Genomic DNA, 15,633 nt, shown 5'->3' with positions numbered 1-15,633 from the left:
AGCTGTGATGAGCCTGTTGACTCTTAACGACTGCAATAGGTCTTACAGGAAAAAGCAAGGGGTGACTTAGTTGGTCTTTAAGGTGCTACTGGAAGGAATTTTTTTTGTTTTGACTATGGCAGACCAACACGGCTACCTATCTGTAACTGGAACTATGGAAGGCACCACATTGAGCCGCATGAAATGGAAGTCTATCAACCCTTCTGTTTCAGAGCATCTGAAGAAGTGTGCATGCACACGAAAGCTCATACCAAGAACTAACTTAGTTGGTCTTTAAGGTGCTACTGGAAGGAATTTTTTTTGTTTTGACTATGGCAGACCAACACGGCTACCTATCTGTAACTGTGCATAACGAAGTTACTCGTTCATTGCTTCCAAGTAATTTCCTCACTGCAACGAAGGGATTCTCTTCCACCTTTTACTAAATGATGCAAATTGAGTTGAGCCAGAAACTGTAATTACTCTGTGAAGTTATCTGTTATTCCTGCAATGCCTATTGAATAGTCCTATAAAACACACCTTGAGAACTCCTTATTAAGCTTCTCAGTAGCTCTAAAGAATGGAACAGGCTTCCTCAACCTCAGCCTCCAGATGTTTTTGGTCTACAACTCCCATGAACCTTAGCTAGGACCACCAGTGGTCAGGGGTGATGGGAATTGTAGTCTCAAAACATCTGGAGGGCAGAGGTTGAGGAAGCCCAGAATAGAAGGTCAACATTTTTACAACTGAAGTGGGACTTTCCACCAGAGACGCTATATTAACAGATATAAGGACTAAAATCCATTCCAAACCCTCTTAAACCCTCTGGATAGTGGAAGCAAACCACATACACACAGCATACTTTGTTATACATCCAATCAGGAATCAAAAGTGGCATAAGTACAGGGCATGGATAGTTCAGTCGGTAGAGAATGAGACTCATGGCCTCATTTATATTGAAGCTTGAGAAAACAATGGAACACAGGTTTTAAGAAAAGGCATTTATTATTATTATTATCATTATTATTAGCAGACCTGCTATAGTTCCTTAAGAACAATATATGCTATCTTTATTTGAAAGGAGCAATCTGCTTTCAAATACAAGAATGGCATGACAAGGGACTGTCGGCAATGCGAGACAGCAGGCGCATCACACTTCCACAGTGCAGATTGAAGCAGCACAAGTGACACTTTAGAACAGCTGTGGCTGGATATTGCCAGTAAAAGAGCTTGTATCCTGACAAGATTTAACAAGAACAGAACAGCTAATGTTCATGCTTTAAGGAATTAGGCTCTTAGCTCTTTTCAGGTTTAAATCTTTACTCTGGTTAGATTTTGTTGTTGTTAAACAAAAAAACAAAAAAAAAAAGGAATGCTTTTCAACCAAGCATTAAAAGGTTTTGTTTTCAAATCCCTCCTCTTCTCTCCAGTCATAACAGTTTTATTATCACAATCCACATATGAAGGTATCTTCGCCCTCTAGTGGTGCTTTCCATCCTTAAAACTGTTTTGTACAAAAGGAACACTTGACATACTAATACATAATTTGACATCTTATAGTTCATAGACTTAAATACCATAAACAGGGAAGGGGAAATGGTTTCTAGAACTGAGAATGCAGAAAAAACAAACTGGCTCCATAGTAAATATCTGGGTTGGGGGATTTTCCTCTTTTTTTTGGTCTGAACGTTGGGGGGTTTCCACCCCATTTCCAAACAATGTGGTCTTTAAAGTTTTGGGGATACTACAGTAGCAGTACAAATGACATTGCTTTTTAAATAGTAACCCCAGAGATAAATGCAAGGGAGGAAGGGAAAAGCAAATGATTTCCCCTTTCGGTTGTTAGTGGCGATCTTCAGAAGAGAGACAGAGAGACCTAGAGCAAACCAACGGGAAGACCAGGTATAAGCAGTTGTTCGGGTGGTTAAGTCAGTGTCCAGCACTACTTTATTCTAGCTTACACAAGAGGAAAAGTCAAAGGGTCTCTATGTTCCGCCTGGTTTCAATGTCACAAAATAAAGCTACTGTCCTTGTTTCTTTGAAAGGTACCTGAAGAAAAAGCCAAAAATAAAACATTTATAATAGGATTCGACATACACAGGGCCATATACAATGGTGTGCATGCAAAACATATGGAATTACTGGTACGATAGATTCTCGATGTTCTGAAAGCATTCATAGTACTATCCTAGTTTACTTCATCTTTCAGCACCTCCTCCACTGAAATAGCCATAGTCTTGATGGGTAGCAGGAGTAAATAAATCAATTATACAAAGAGTTAGGCAATATGCACTGTTCATATGCCCTAGAATTTTAAAAGAGCGTTTTTCAGCAGTAGCACATATTAATATTCTAAAATATCAGCACAAATCTTTCATTTGTTGTTAAGATCCAACCAGTAAAACAAACCTTCGGGCATTAAAAAAATTCTCTCAAAAGATCTGGACTGAGATGTCTAAATAGTATTCTGAAATTTACAGCTGGCGGGGGAAAAGCAGTACGCACTCAAAAAGAGGACAAATTATTAAAGTGTCTAAATCATGTCCAAATTGCTCAGATATATGCCTTGAGCATGTGTTATCAGGAGTTATCCGTTACTTTAGCAACTGTGGCATAAGAAAGTACGTTGTAAGATGAATGTGGATGTTCACACTCACAACTTTGAGTGAAGTGCTAGGCATTTTCTAACCACAGCCTGATTAAAATGTGCTAGAATCATCAAGACCAGATAATATTCCTTTGCAGAGCAGGTGTGAGTCACACATCTACAGCCGATTACCCCAGATGCACTTTTAATGTCTACTGACCAAAAGCAACCTCTTGCCTCTAATTTCTGAGCTTCCAACAAATAAATGTTGAAGTAAATATAAAATTTATCAGGAGGTGATCTTAAGAGCGAACACAGCACATAAATCTTGACTGAAGATCAGTCGGTTTGCAGGACTCAAAAGATCAACCCCTTGCCGATAGCACAGATGCCTTCCAAACTACAGCCTAGTGCTGGTTTCATAGTCCTGAATGGTTCATCTATTCACAAAGCTTTCTCCAACCTGGTATTTTATACTACACCTCCCATCACTCCTGTCTATTGGCCATGCTGGCTGGGTTTGATGGGAGTTGGAACCTTAACATCACCTGCAGGGATGGAGAAGGCTGCATTACTTTATGTCAGGCACACCTGCTCTAAAGTAAAAATGTTGCACGCTCCACCTACAAAGAGACTTTAAAAAGTAGAGCTGGTTCACAATTCAACCCTCCTGTATACATAATAATGTGGCCCACCTATCTAAACCGCTTCTGGTGCAACAGAATACAGTGACAGAAGCCAGAGCGCACGGAAACACCATTTACCTTAACCGTCCAGCGGTCCTTTACCTGAACCTTTTACCTATACATAAGAATATAGAGATCTAACCGAGATCCCTAAGGTCAAATCCTTCACACCAAAATGGGGAAAGGAACAGAAACTTTGGTGGTCCAAAGTTTAGAAGCATTCTGACTGAAGGAGGAGCTATGGTCCAGTTCTCAAGGAAAATGCCTTAATGTTAGCTCCTTCTCCAAGTGAAAATGCTTGGTATGCATTTTCATTGGAGTTAACTGCAGTTAAATCTCAAGTACAGAGCCAAGACTGCCAAGCCACGTACAATGCATGCAGTTAGCAGAATTTTGAGACGCACAGACTTCTCTAGCCTGAGTCAGCAAGTAGATTCCACCAAGGTCATTGGGACTATTTGTTTTATATGTAACTAGGGAAACCCTGGTTGCAGACATACTGGCTACTGTGTTTTTGTGGTGATCCCACCCTGCTATGGCATTGTCTTTGTCACTTTCCTAAACATATGAAAAAGTCGTACACAAAATTGCTAACAAATTGAACCAACACTAATTCAGGCACCTCTGCTAATGGAGTTGCTATCAGTTCAGATTGGGACAGCAGGAAGCAAAATTTGATATTGTTGAAGCACAATGCTGAACAAGAACAGCATTTCATCCTTACCTTTCCCAGTGTTTGTGGTTCAACTCCAAAAAGTCATCTAATTTTGCTATTTCCTTGAGATACTGAGTAAGTTTTAGAAGCTCTTTATCCTTATCTCTGTTTAAATGTGCTTTCATGAAGGGTTTTATCTGTTGAGAAAGAAACCAGGTGTAAATGACACGTATCTTAAAGAGAAAAATAGAGACCATACCCAAACTTAACATGCTAGCATTCGTTGAGCAGATAATATTGGAAGAACCTGTCTAAGACCCTGACCCTTTGGCTCAGTTCTCTGGTTCCATTCTACTTGCCAGGCAGGCTCCATCCTTCCCTTCTTGCAGAGACCTGCAATGTACTCTAAAAGCCCAAAGTATTATTTGCAAATGGACTTTGTCCTTCCCCCATGTCCTATTCATATCCACGCAGTGGCTCAAACAACCAACCTTTCAGAGTATTTGCAAATAATGTTTTTATGAACTACTGAGTCGCTTCTAGCAACATACATCGCAGCATAGCAGCTGCTGAACTCAAGGGCAACATTCTCCTTGTTGCAGGATACTTACTGCTAAAAACAAACTAGCAAAAGCTCTTTTTACTTCGAAGAGCCAATCAGGCCTCCGTGTGAATATGAACTCACAACCCAGGCAAGCTGTATTTTGAGAATTTACATTACGGCTTCTATATATTATACAAGGAGGTTATTATATGGGGAAACATGAAGATGACTATTCACGTACAATTATTCATACAGTGTCACCTAAAGGCAAAGCCACTCTAAAAGTAAAACATGTAATTTTTCTACGGCAGTGTCGCCATAGGCAGATGCATCAGTATGTCCACACATTTAAAAAGTCAGAGGGTGGTGAGAAGTGGTCTCACTTCACAGCTGCAGATCTTGCTTCTTTCCCTCCCACCTCCTAATCCACTGCTGACAGCGCCTCCAGTCCTCCAGCATAGACCTCTACATGACATTCTACTCCTCTCCCTGCCATCATCATAAGCACTGTGCTGTGTTTCTATGAGGCAGGGCTGGCTTCTCTTGATCTCGCTTGCCAGGAAGGAAGGCAGTCTCCCAAATGCAGCCCTCTCTTCTAGGGCCTATATACAAAGAACGGTCTCCCATTGTGGAAAGAAAATACGCACCATGCATTCATCCACTAAAAAACCCACTCAGCACTGTCAACTGCTGTTCCCCAATAGAAAATGGAGAGTACCCTGTCAAGTACCTTGATTGGAAGCTTGACTGTGACTAATCACTAATACGACAGTTAGTGAAATTTACACAGCAAACTTTAAAGCTACAAAGGCAACAGGTATGCCTTTTACCCAGTAACAGATCACACACTTTGGGTGCAGAAGATCTAAGATTTAATCCCAGGCATCCTCCATTAAGATTACTATCTATCCAGCTATCTATTTACAGAGTACAAGAACCTGGCCCTCTGCACTGAGGAGCTTACAACTGAAAATGTGACACAAGGGAAACAGAAGAAGAGGACAGGGGAGGAATATGTGATTGTTTCAGTTCTACATACTTAAGCTTAGTTACATGCCAGGACCCCAACCTGAAATCTTAGAAATTATAAGGGTATCGGAAAGTGTGATATGCTCATGTAAATTAATACAATATGCTGAGCTAAGAGCAAAAATCCTAACCGTGTCTACTCAGAAGTCTTATTGAATTCAATGGTGCTTACTCCAAGGTAAGAGAGGCCAAAACTGCAGCACAACCTCTATTATCTACTCTGAGTGGCAGTGGCTGCCAAAAGCCAAGGCAAAGATCTTCCACAGCACTACCACCCAAGACCCTTTTAACTGGAGATGGCAGGGACTGAATTGGGTCATTCCATAAGCAAAGCATGTGCTCTGCCAGACAGCACATTGTTTCAGGCTTCAGTTTATCCCAGAACTCTGTCCAAAAGGAAATAAAGAGCACTCTGTGCATACTTAATTGCTAGGTACACAAAAACTAAGCTGAAGAGACAATTGCTATTATCTTTGTCACCGTAGTCTACAGTGGGGACCACGTCCTTCTGAGAGGCTTCTAAAGCTCATTCCAAGCACCACTTGTCACATTTATCAAAGGCCTGCGGACAATAAGTTAATCCCATGTGGAATGGCTGATTAAATTCTGTTGCCTCTGGTAGAACATCTGATCTCGATTCCTTTTACAGCAGCATTTCTCATAAACGGTCACCTCCAATTTGTCTTGCTGTCAATAAAAGTCTGAGCTGCAGCACACCGGCTCTCTTTTCCCAGGGGGAGGCAATGATACCGCTCTGTCAGCGGTGCACTCCATCAAGCCTCCATCTAGTTGAACAGCACTTTTAAAGCAATTTCCACTCATCTGTCACCATTTCTCAAGAAGCAGAGAGACTTTACAAAGGGCAACGCTTGTACCACAAGAGCCAGATGTCTTTTCCAGGACAAACATTTTCCAAAAACACTGAGATGTTTGGGAGGCGGGGGGGGGGGGGGGGGAGAAGAGACACTGACATGTAACTTTGCTGACAACCATTTCAGAATGGGTACATCCTGTCCCTTCAGTTCATTCAGGCCACATTTCTCTCGTGGTCTGTAATACTTCTGACAGGTCCCTACAGAGGCCTCTGCCACTGGTGCATTACAGCAAAAGCAACAATATTCTGCTGCCACCTTGTATATGCCCATTGATGTCATAAAAAGGGGAAATAGTTACCACTGGCAACACAATGGTATAAATAGGAAGGCCACTGCAGAATAGCAGTTAAGATGCTATGGAGCAAGCTCTATTGGTCTAAATGGGAACCTACGTCTGAGTAGGCATACACAGGGCTCCTCAGTAAGAGACCGAGATGCAAAGCTCCTTATTTAACTCTTGCCTGTCATCCAGCCTGACTGAATGGCCTTAGACAAGTGGTTATGTAAGAACACATCTGACTGCAATATGGGGATGACAGTACTACCTGGCAGGAATCAACGACTGAGATAATGTGAAATGCTTTGGACACACCCTAAGCACCTTATAGTATGAATGCTAAACACTATGTCTTCAAATTTCCATTATTTTACATTATACCTTTAGTCTAGGTACTAAAGCACAAATTGCCTACATTTTTGCAGACAAATTATTTCTAGTTCTCTTAAATACCCCCACATCAAAGCTTTGATAAGCAACAGCCAGATCACTACAAAACACCTTGTCTTCACATGCACTGGGGCATGGCGGGGGGGCGGGGGGAGCTTCCAAAGACCATTGTAGCTATTATGAGTGCTTTATCATAGGAACGATGCGGTGCAGTGGCCCGAGTGGCAGGGTTGGATAAGAGAAATTCGAACACTAACTTGACTTTTAACTTTATCTAGTATCTTTGGAAAGTCAGGCTCTCTCAGTTTAAGCTGCCTCATAGGCTGATTGTGAAGCCAGAAACATTGGCTCTCAGCTCCTTGGAGGATGATCTAAGATCACAAATATATGATAATCCCAAAGGATGAGTGGCACAACTTCCAAGGTCAAAGTAATTCCAAATAATGGCTGAAATCCAAAAGCTGAAATGTGTGCATGGAGCTGTGAAGAAAGGGGTGGTCAGCACAACCAATAGAAAATATTCATTCGAAGAGTAATTCTTTCCATACAACAATGTGGGAAGTGCTGCAATCAAGATGGCAGATACTGGCATGTTGGTACAACAGTGACTTGCCACCCAACCAGCAGTAGTGCAAACAGGATCAAAGAGCCATTCCATTGGCACCATTTCCCAAATTTCAACCCACTTGAGTTTTCTTCCTCTAGGCTGTTGGCATCCATCTATCTCGAGAGACAATGGACCCACTATCAGTCTCATCTGCTCAATTGGCCACAGCCTGTCTTCATATGAAGGAAGTCCCTAACTCTCTGGGGATTTGAGACCCATTGGCTACCTCACCTGGTTTAGCCAACCAGTCAAGACATTAGCTGGGATGTGGGCACTGTCACATGCCGACAGCTTCAAGGAGCCACAGGTGAGAGCTGAGTGCGGGGTGAGGAGCGAAGGGGGATAAACAACCCCAGAAAGAGCACGACTTCTCCCCTACCAGACGTATTACCCCTCCCCTAACACCCCATACTAGGTAAACTGGCATTTATAAACAAATGCTAAACATTACCTTTAGTCCATTTTGTGGGTTCATAAGAAAATTTCGTCCAATGTCGTCAAACATAATAGTATTTTTCTTGCTGTAAAACTCTGAAAATTTGCCCCATATGACACCCAAGGGTTTCACCTATAGATGTAAAGTTGTAAGAAAACCTCGAGTGAAACAGCATTTCAACAACAGAATTTACCATTAGTATTCTGCTTCTACTGTATAAAGATTATTTGCAGAAATGTGCTCCTGAAGGATGGGGAAAACCACAGAACAGATTTGGGAGCAGGTGTGGGAGCACCCAGGAAGAAGGGAGAAAGTCCTGTAGCATTGGTTTACTCTTGAGTAAACAGGAGAACTTCACTGGATACAACCCGTTCTGGTGCAGAAGGTCCTTGTTTCTCCAGCCAGCACAGCAAGCAAGCCAAGCTCTATTTCTTTTATATGTATGGCTTGGCATGCTTACTTCTTAATTTTGTGTATGAACCACTTCCTATGGAGTGACTCAAAGCAATTTCACAATTCATAAACCCATATAACAATTGCATATATAAAAACTATTTCAAATTGAGTGCAGATATCAATTGGGATAAAAATATCTGGAAGGTTTGTTGAAAGAGGAGTCTTCAACAGGTGGCAAAAAGCCAGTCAGGTTTCTTAGAACTGTTGCTCTTAGTGTGATGAACCTATTCCAAATTTTAACATACAGTCGTACCTTCGTTTTCGAACAGCTTAGTTCTCGAATGTAGCCGAATGTAGCTTCCTGCAGCTAATCAGAAGCTGCGCTTTGGTTTCTGAGCACTCAACTTCCAAGGTATGACTGTACTGAAATCTGAATTGCATACACTGATCTTTAGAACAGGGTGCTGATCAGTGGGTGCTCCTGCCTTGAAAAAAAGAGGTCGGTGAGAGGACACTTACATCAATTAATCCTCGTCTTGGTGTGTGAACAGTTATCATGGCCGCACTATCCAGCATGAAGGTTATCTTGTAGTTTGCATTGGTGCTCACTCCCAGCTCCTGCAATGAAAAACAATACCTAAGGACATTTTGGACACTGGCTCATCCCCTGCTATAGTTTACCAATCTCCTATAATTTGCCTCTCCTTCTGCTTGTCACCAGTAGGAGCATCCCATGAGAGGAGGGAGGCATTCATGGGAATTTAGGGCCAAAGCCACAGTATTAATCATGCCAATTTTAGCACTTGTAACACAGTTCTATGCTATGACTAAAATACTATGAATCACTTTGTGAAACAGATCACACAAAGAACATTCTAAAACACAAGAATATCAAAACACACACAAGTTTACATTGGGCTTACTTTCATTTTAGCTTCAATCCACTTCATATTGGTAGCAGCTGAAAGGGAATAAACAAAGTATTTTCAAGTGAAGTATTTTCAAGGCATCTTTTAATACCATGTTATCCTATTCTGGGTATTAGCTAATTATTCAGGAATGCCAGCTCCAAATTAGTTTTCAATGCAGCAAGTCCCTCTCATCTGAACTGTTTTTCAGTTTCACCTGCATTCGCATATTCGTGGCAAGCAGCTCATCCAACAATTGCATGAATCTGCCCAGGGAGTCACTCTCTAATCCCAATGCTACCACCAAGTCACTGTAACAGTGTGTGTTCCTATTTATCTGAGCTCTGCTTTTCCCGTTTTAAGTGTGCGCTACTGTAAAGATGCTGAAACAAAAAGCACACTATGTTTAATATATAAACAAGAAAAAGCTTTTAAAATACAATGGGGGTGCAATACAGCGTTACTTTGCTCAACCACTCAATTTGACACAAGGAGGAAAAGAGGGGAGCATTAGATCTACTTCTGTACAACAAGAACACAAACAAATGGGAAGTGTCAAACAAAGTGGTTCAGCAGCTGGCATTAAGTGTGTTTTCCTTCTCATGTCCTGGATCCTAGGGACCATGCAACGAGTTTTGAACACTCAAGGGAGACTTTGATTTGAACTTCTCCTACAGTAGCACACACAGTCCCAATGCAGCATGACAAACTTCATTTAAAGCAAGGCAAAGTTTCACAATCACTCTACTAGGCATCCCCAAGGCTTTGGATTACCTAAGTAGGTCTTTGGATCCTAGCCCATGTTTACAACCAACAGGGATTCATAACCCATTTTCTGAATCAGAGTACTTGCCCCAGAGAGCATTTTATCAAGTTGTTCAGGAGGGTATTTTAAATCAAGTATTGATTTTCATTCACACAGGGGTTCTGTGCTGACTGTCCCGCAAGGGCTAAAGCCTCCATTAAACTACCTCTCATGATTGCTGGCTTGAGAGATGTAATACAACAGAAACGTTCAGCATCAAGCATTGTATAAAAGATGCAAATCAAGTCCACAACATCTCCAGAGGATACCTATGTCACAAATGGCAATGCATCTCTAGGCATAATGAAAACACTTTCAATTTGTGAAGTAAATAACTTACACCAAATTACAATATCATAGTCTTCATATGCAGATGTCAGGAATTCATGCAGATACGGCCTCATCAGCTCAAGCCCAGTCTCTGCGCATGATCTATGGTCTAGAAGAAAGTCAGCCAGTTCATATTAGTCATTTAAAACCTTATTTGAATGCCAGCATCTTTTCTCCTTACCTGTGCTCTGGCATACACCTACACTCCATTCAAGGGAGCATGTGGATAGCACCCAGGACTGCAGTGTAACCCAACTGAATCTACCTATACCCAGAGAGCAACTCTCTGGTCTGCTGCCAAGAACCATAAGATCAGCAGGTACCAGGCCCAGGGAATAATGTCTTGAAAATGTACATTACTTACCAAACAGGGTATAATCAACATCCAGGACCAACAATTTCTTCCCTTCTCGGGGAGGGTTCAATATTTCCACTTTATACTCCTTAACTCTGCGGGAGATTTTCAGCAGGTTCTCTTCCCTAAAAACAAACAATATAAATGACATGCAGCTGTTGCATATTTATAAGCCAGCCAATTATTTCTCTATTCAGCAACAAACTCACCTATTCTCGACTTCAACCACTTCCTCTTCAATGTCAAAATCATTGACTACATCTTCATTATCAGGCGGTGGCCCAAGGACATCTTCCTACAACAAAAGTAAAACACCGAAAACTTATTTTATTACAATCGTACCTTGGAAGTCGAACGGAATCCGTTCTGGAAGTCCGTTCGACTTCCAAAATGTTCAAAAACCAAATTGCGGCTACTGATGGGCCACAGGAAGATCCTGCAGCCAATCAGAAGCTGCGGAAGCCCCGTTGGATGTTCAGGTTCCAAAAGAATGTTCGCAAACCAGAATAATCACTTCCAGGTTTGCGGCGTTCAGGAGTGCATTTGGGATCCAAGGTAAGACTGTATTTGAAAGTTCTTGTACAGAAAAACAAAATGAGATATACTTCTGCTTCCATTCCCTGCCCTTTAAAAGTACTTTTGCTTTTTGCCAAGGCGTTGTCTAAACAAAGAGCAACATTCAGAATTAAACATCACACACTGCTTAAAGCACCAATTTGGATACTTTTTACAGAGGATACATAAAGAAAATAAAGTGGCTGATCAAGCAGACAGCCCACAAAAATGGAAAATATAAACATGAGGAATCCGTGATAAAGCATATTAAGAAAATGTGAACAACCTATACATTCGTGGCTGCTTTGGAAGAATGCAGTTATTTTGGTGGCAAGAGGGTAGAAAATCAATTGGTTAAAGGAATTTAAGAAGTTAAGAGGAGCCTGCTGGATCAGACAAATGGCCCATAAAGTCCAACATCCTGCTCTTGGCAGCCAACCAGATACTGTGGGAAACCTGCAATCAGGATTTGAGTATCCCTCCTGGAACACCTTCAGCTCACACCACATACAGGCCAACCTCTGGCTTCAACAACTTTTTGTCAGTTAACATTTAATCAGAAAATTATTTACACTGCTTGTTCTCATACATATACACGAAACCTATATTATTTCTAGGCAATTACATTTATTATAATCATTTTTTCTGTAATTATTAGTTTTTGTGTGTTTAAAATAGAAAAATGTATTTTACCAAGCTTTCCTCACGAGTCCCCATCATCATGATTTTAGTATTTGGTTTCAATTTTAGTGATCCAAGCTTAACATCATTGTCTGCTGGCTTGCCTGCAATATAAACAGATTACAGCTTCCTCAGCAAAAATGAGTGATTTCCTCTGCAGCTGTTTCTTTCTCCTTTCACCTGATTCGTATTTTAAAACACTAACTTATGATCTTAGGCTACGATCCTATACACACTCTCCTGCAAGTTAATTCCACTGAGATCAATGAGTGTTACTTCTGAATAGACGTGTATAATATTATGATATTGGCAACCGAGAGTAAGATTTTCTCTCCTGCTTCCTAATGTAACTTATTCTCCGTCCCCTCCCCTTCTAGGGGTTCCTGCAACCCACTGGAACAGATTTAGCATGGGCACATGTAGAGAGAAGGAGAGGAAGTCCCATTGAGCAAACAGAAGTCTTTCTGCTAGCAGGACGACTTTGCTGGTTACAATCCAGAGTTTGTTCTTTCTTTCTGCTTCCTCCCTCCCTCCTGGAAGTGCAGTGTCAACAACAAAAAGTGAACCCCTAGCCTATTTTTTGCAGGTCACCTAATACTTGCTGATATTCATAAAAAACATTAGAAGAGTGTGCTGAATCCTAAGTCTCACAGTGGCCAACCTGATGCCTGCAAGAAATTCTTGCAAGAAATTCTGGACTGGGGAAAACCTTGCCACCTGCACACATCGGATCACTTAACACAGATTAGTTTTGCATATTCTGATTCTCAATTCTTGCTTTGTAAGTGTGTGTTAGCACAGGAGTGGGTCATTCTAGAAAAAGAGAGAGAGAAGGAAATTAAGGACGATGGAAGCCTTAAGTTGACCCACCCCAAGTGTAGGAGTCAGTCTTCTCTCCACCATGACAATTTTAACACATGGACCAGGCAAGAAGAAAGTGTGGATCTGGGACAAAAGGCAACAGATATGCAGATATGCCTTAGCAGCTGGCCAATTTGTCAACCAGGTCTGTTTCTGCAACCCTACTAAACAGTGAAAGGTGGAGCATGAAATAAATATTACCTTTTACTTTAAGTCCAAGAAGCTTTTGACGCTCTGGGAGCACTCCAGTAAGTCCTTTGAGGGACTGCTTGAGATCCAGCACTGTGTCTTCTTCTGACAAGGTGGTTATCAAAAATTCCTGCCCACCCCATTTTATAATAAGAGAGACAGCCATATTTGTAACATATGTTCAAAATATACCTACAGGGAAGGAAGAAATGATTGTCAAGAGCATTCTAACATTTTAACTTCTTCTCACTTCTACTTGGAAAACCAGACAAATACTGCTGCGACATTCTGAACAAATTAGTGGTCCGCACACATCTGTGACATTTTGTATAAATTTGGAAGAGATTGTATAAACTTGGAAGATATGTCAAGACACTTCAGCAAAGGAAAAAGCTGCATAAGTCAGTAATATATTACATTACTGGACACCAGTTCCCAAGGGATACCTGCCCATGTCCACACCAGCCACCTGACTGGATAATCTGCAAGCTTCAAAAACCGTGTGTGCTGCCTTGTTTCAGAACACTAGAATTACCAAACTCTTAATGGGGGTGGAGGGGATCTCCTGCATATTTAAGAGGTGCGAAGACCAAAACTCTGCCGCAGCTCAGAAACAGAAGCACAGTGCCTTGAACGCTTCAATCCCTGGCCTCTCGAGGCAGGGCTGGGAAAGCCTCTTGCCTGAAACTCCGCAGCACTGCTGCACGCCGGCCGTGGGCGACACTGGCCTAGATCCTCCAGCGGCATGACTAGGTGTTACTTGCTTTCCCCCACGTGCACGTGGACTGGAGAAAGGAGCCGGGCCAGGCGGCGGGTTTCCCTTCGAGGAAGCTCATCGCCCCTTTCTGCGTAAAACGGCAGGCGCTGCGCAATTCATATAGGTTAAGGGACGCAGACAGGCTCCTGCTGCACCGAGGGCTGCGTCCTAAATGCTCCCAACAGGTGTGCACGGGAGGGAGGGAGGTCTGGAGCGTTGCATTAGGTCCCCTCTACCACCACCACCGCCTCCCCCCCCTCTGCAAGGTCCGAGCCTCGCGCTTCCACTAGCAGACCCTTGGAGGTGCTGGGGGGGGGCGGTTGTAGGGCGCTCCTTGCTGGCCATGTTTACCCCCCGAGTGCCACCCACGGCCTTTGGGGTGCCCGAGAGGGGCGGGGCAGGGGGAAAAGGCGCCCCGCTCTGGAAGACTTGCGGGCTGCGCCCATAGGGGCTCCCGCAGCTCCGCCGAGCGCCGGCCGGACCCAAGGAAGAAAGAGGAGCAGCCGCCCCGCCTCACCCCCAAGAGAGCGTCCCAGGAACCAGCCGCGCCGGAAGCAGAACCCGGCGACCGGAGCTCGCGCGCCGCGCGAACCGGAAGCACTTCGCGCTCTCGGAACCTGGACGTGGCGAGGGGGCCAGATGGCAACACAGAGATATAGCGAGGGGGAAAAAGTAGAGCGGACAGCCCGGGTTTCGCGTCTGCCTCCCCCCCCCCTCCGCCCACACAGAGATGGGATTTCCGAGTTCCCCTTGCAGGAGTGAGAGCCTTCGGAGCGTGTCATGGAGGCTCAGTGAAGAGGGCGGCTTGGGGAGATCAAAGGGAATGAGGGGCTCCCGACGGCCCCGCAGTGTAGGCCAGGTTGTGACGGTGCCGTGGCAGCACCAGGGCTTGCAGGGTCGCCCCCTCTTGCCTCCAGCCGATTCCTGCTCGCTTCACCCTCTTGCGTCTCAGTCCCAGACGGGGTGGACCCAAATTATAGCCTGCATACACACAAACAGACGGACACCCTACAGAGAACCAAGGTCCCGATAGCTACAGGTTTCCGTGTGATCTTGAGCCCCTTTAGAAGTTTCTGTATCAGCTTCCACCAGCGATTTATTAATACCCAAGCAGGTCATATGCAGGTTTTACCAGAAACTTCGCAAGGATGGCTGCCTTCGTGTGATTATGCCCTTACTTACAAGTAACTTTCCATATGATAACCCTGCAATGTAGTCCAGAGTTAGTAACCTGGGACGTGGGGCAGGTAGAATGCTTTGGATTTCTGTCCAAAAATCGCTCATGCAAAACACCCAGTCTGCTTAAATTTCCCTCACAGATGCCCTGCCGGTCCCAATCCATAAAATAGGATAAAGAGAGCAGGATCTTGCCTTTGCTACTACTGTTCGTTTCAGGGTGGATGCTGTTACTCAACCAAGACAAGTATTAAATTTTTGATATCTCCATTTCTAAGGGCAGTCCTCATTGGTAGTTCAGGAATGAAAAGGGCTTCATTCAGAAGTTAGGTCTGAAGCTTAGTGTCTGTGGAACACAATACAGGTCAGAGAGAAGAGAAGCACCATCGCTACTAAGAATACTTTCCTCCAGGTGGTGTAGGGCTTTGAAGTTCAACACCAGCCATATGAATGATGCCTGGAAACTATTTGAAGCTATTTGTGGAATAGATCAAGGTTAGCCAATGGTATGCAGTGATGGGAGTTGTTGTCTAACAACATCTGGAAGCCAGTGTG

General features: G+C 43.2%; 1 protein-coding gene across 1 annotated transcript; it reads right to left on the bottom strand.

Moving 5' to 3' along the window:
- Nucleotides 1–965: 965 nt before the first annotated feature.
- Nucleotides 966–14,461, bottom strand: UBLCP1 (ubiquitin like domain containing CTD phosphatase 1). The gene is made up of 11 exons (XM_081901100.1): nucleotides 14,420–14,461; nucleotides 13,158–13,337; nucleotides 12,108–12,199; nucleotides 11,069–11,154; nucleotides 10,869–10,984; nucleotides 10,515–10,613; nucleotides 9,385–9,422; nucleotides 8,981–9,079; nucleotides 8,081–8,197; nucleotides 3,977–4,104; nucleotides 966–2,028 (listed from the first exon to the last, which is right to left on the bottom strand). The coding sequence occupies exons 2-11, from the start codon at nucleotides 13,309–13,311 to the stop codon at nucleotides 2,001–2,003; spliced, it is 957 nt and encodes a 318-aa protein (XP_081757226.1). The 5' UTR covers nucleotides 13,312–13,337; nucleotides 14,420–14,461; the 3' UTR covers nucleotides 966–2,000.
- Between the last annotated feature and the right edge of the window lie 1,172 nt (nucleotides 14,462–15,633).

The sequence above is a fragment of the Podarcis melisellensis genome, assembly GCF_964234715.1.
Source record: "Podarcis melisellensis genome assembly, chromosome: 2".
NCBI lineage: Eukaryota > Metazoa > Chordata > Lepidosauria > Squamata > Lacertidae > Podarcis > Podarcis melisellensis.
This window is presented reverse-complemented; position numbering and strand designations above follow the sequence as displayed.

Coding starts and splice junctions, on each gene's coding strand:
- UBLCP1 (XM_081901100.1), bottom strand. CDS start 13,311: ATGGCTGTCTCTCTTATTATAAAATGGGGTGGGCAGGAATTTTTGATA. Junction 10,614..10,868: donor TGTTGATTATACCCTGTTTG/GTAAGTAATGTA, acceptor ACTTTCTTCTAG/ACCATAGATCATGCGCAGAG. Junction 2,029..3,976: donor AACCACAAACACTGGGAAAG/GTAAGGATGAAA, acceptor CTTTTTCTTCAG/GTACCTTTCAAAGAAACAAG.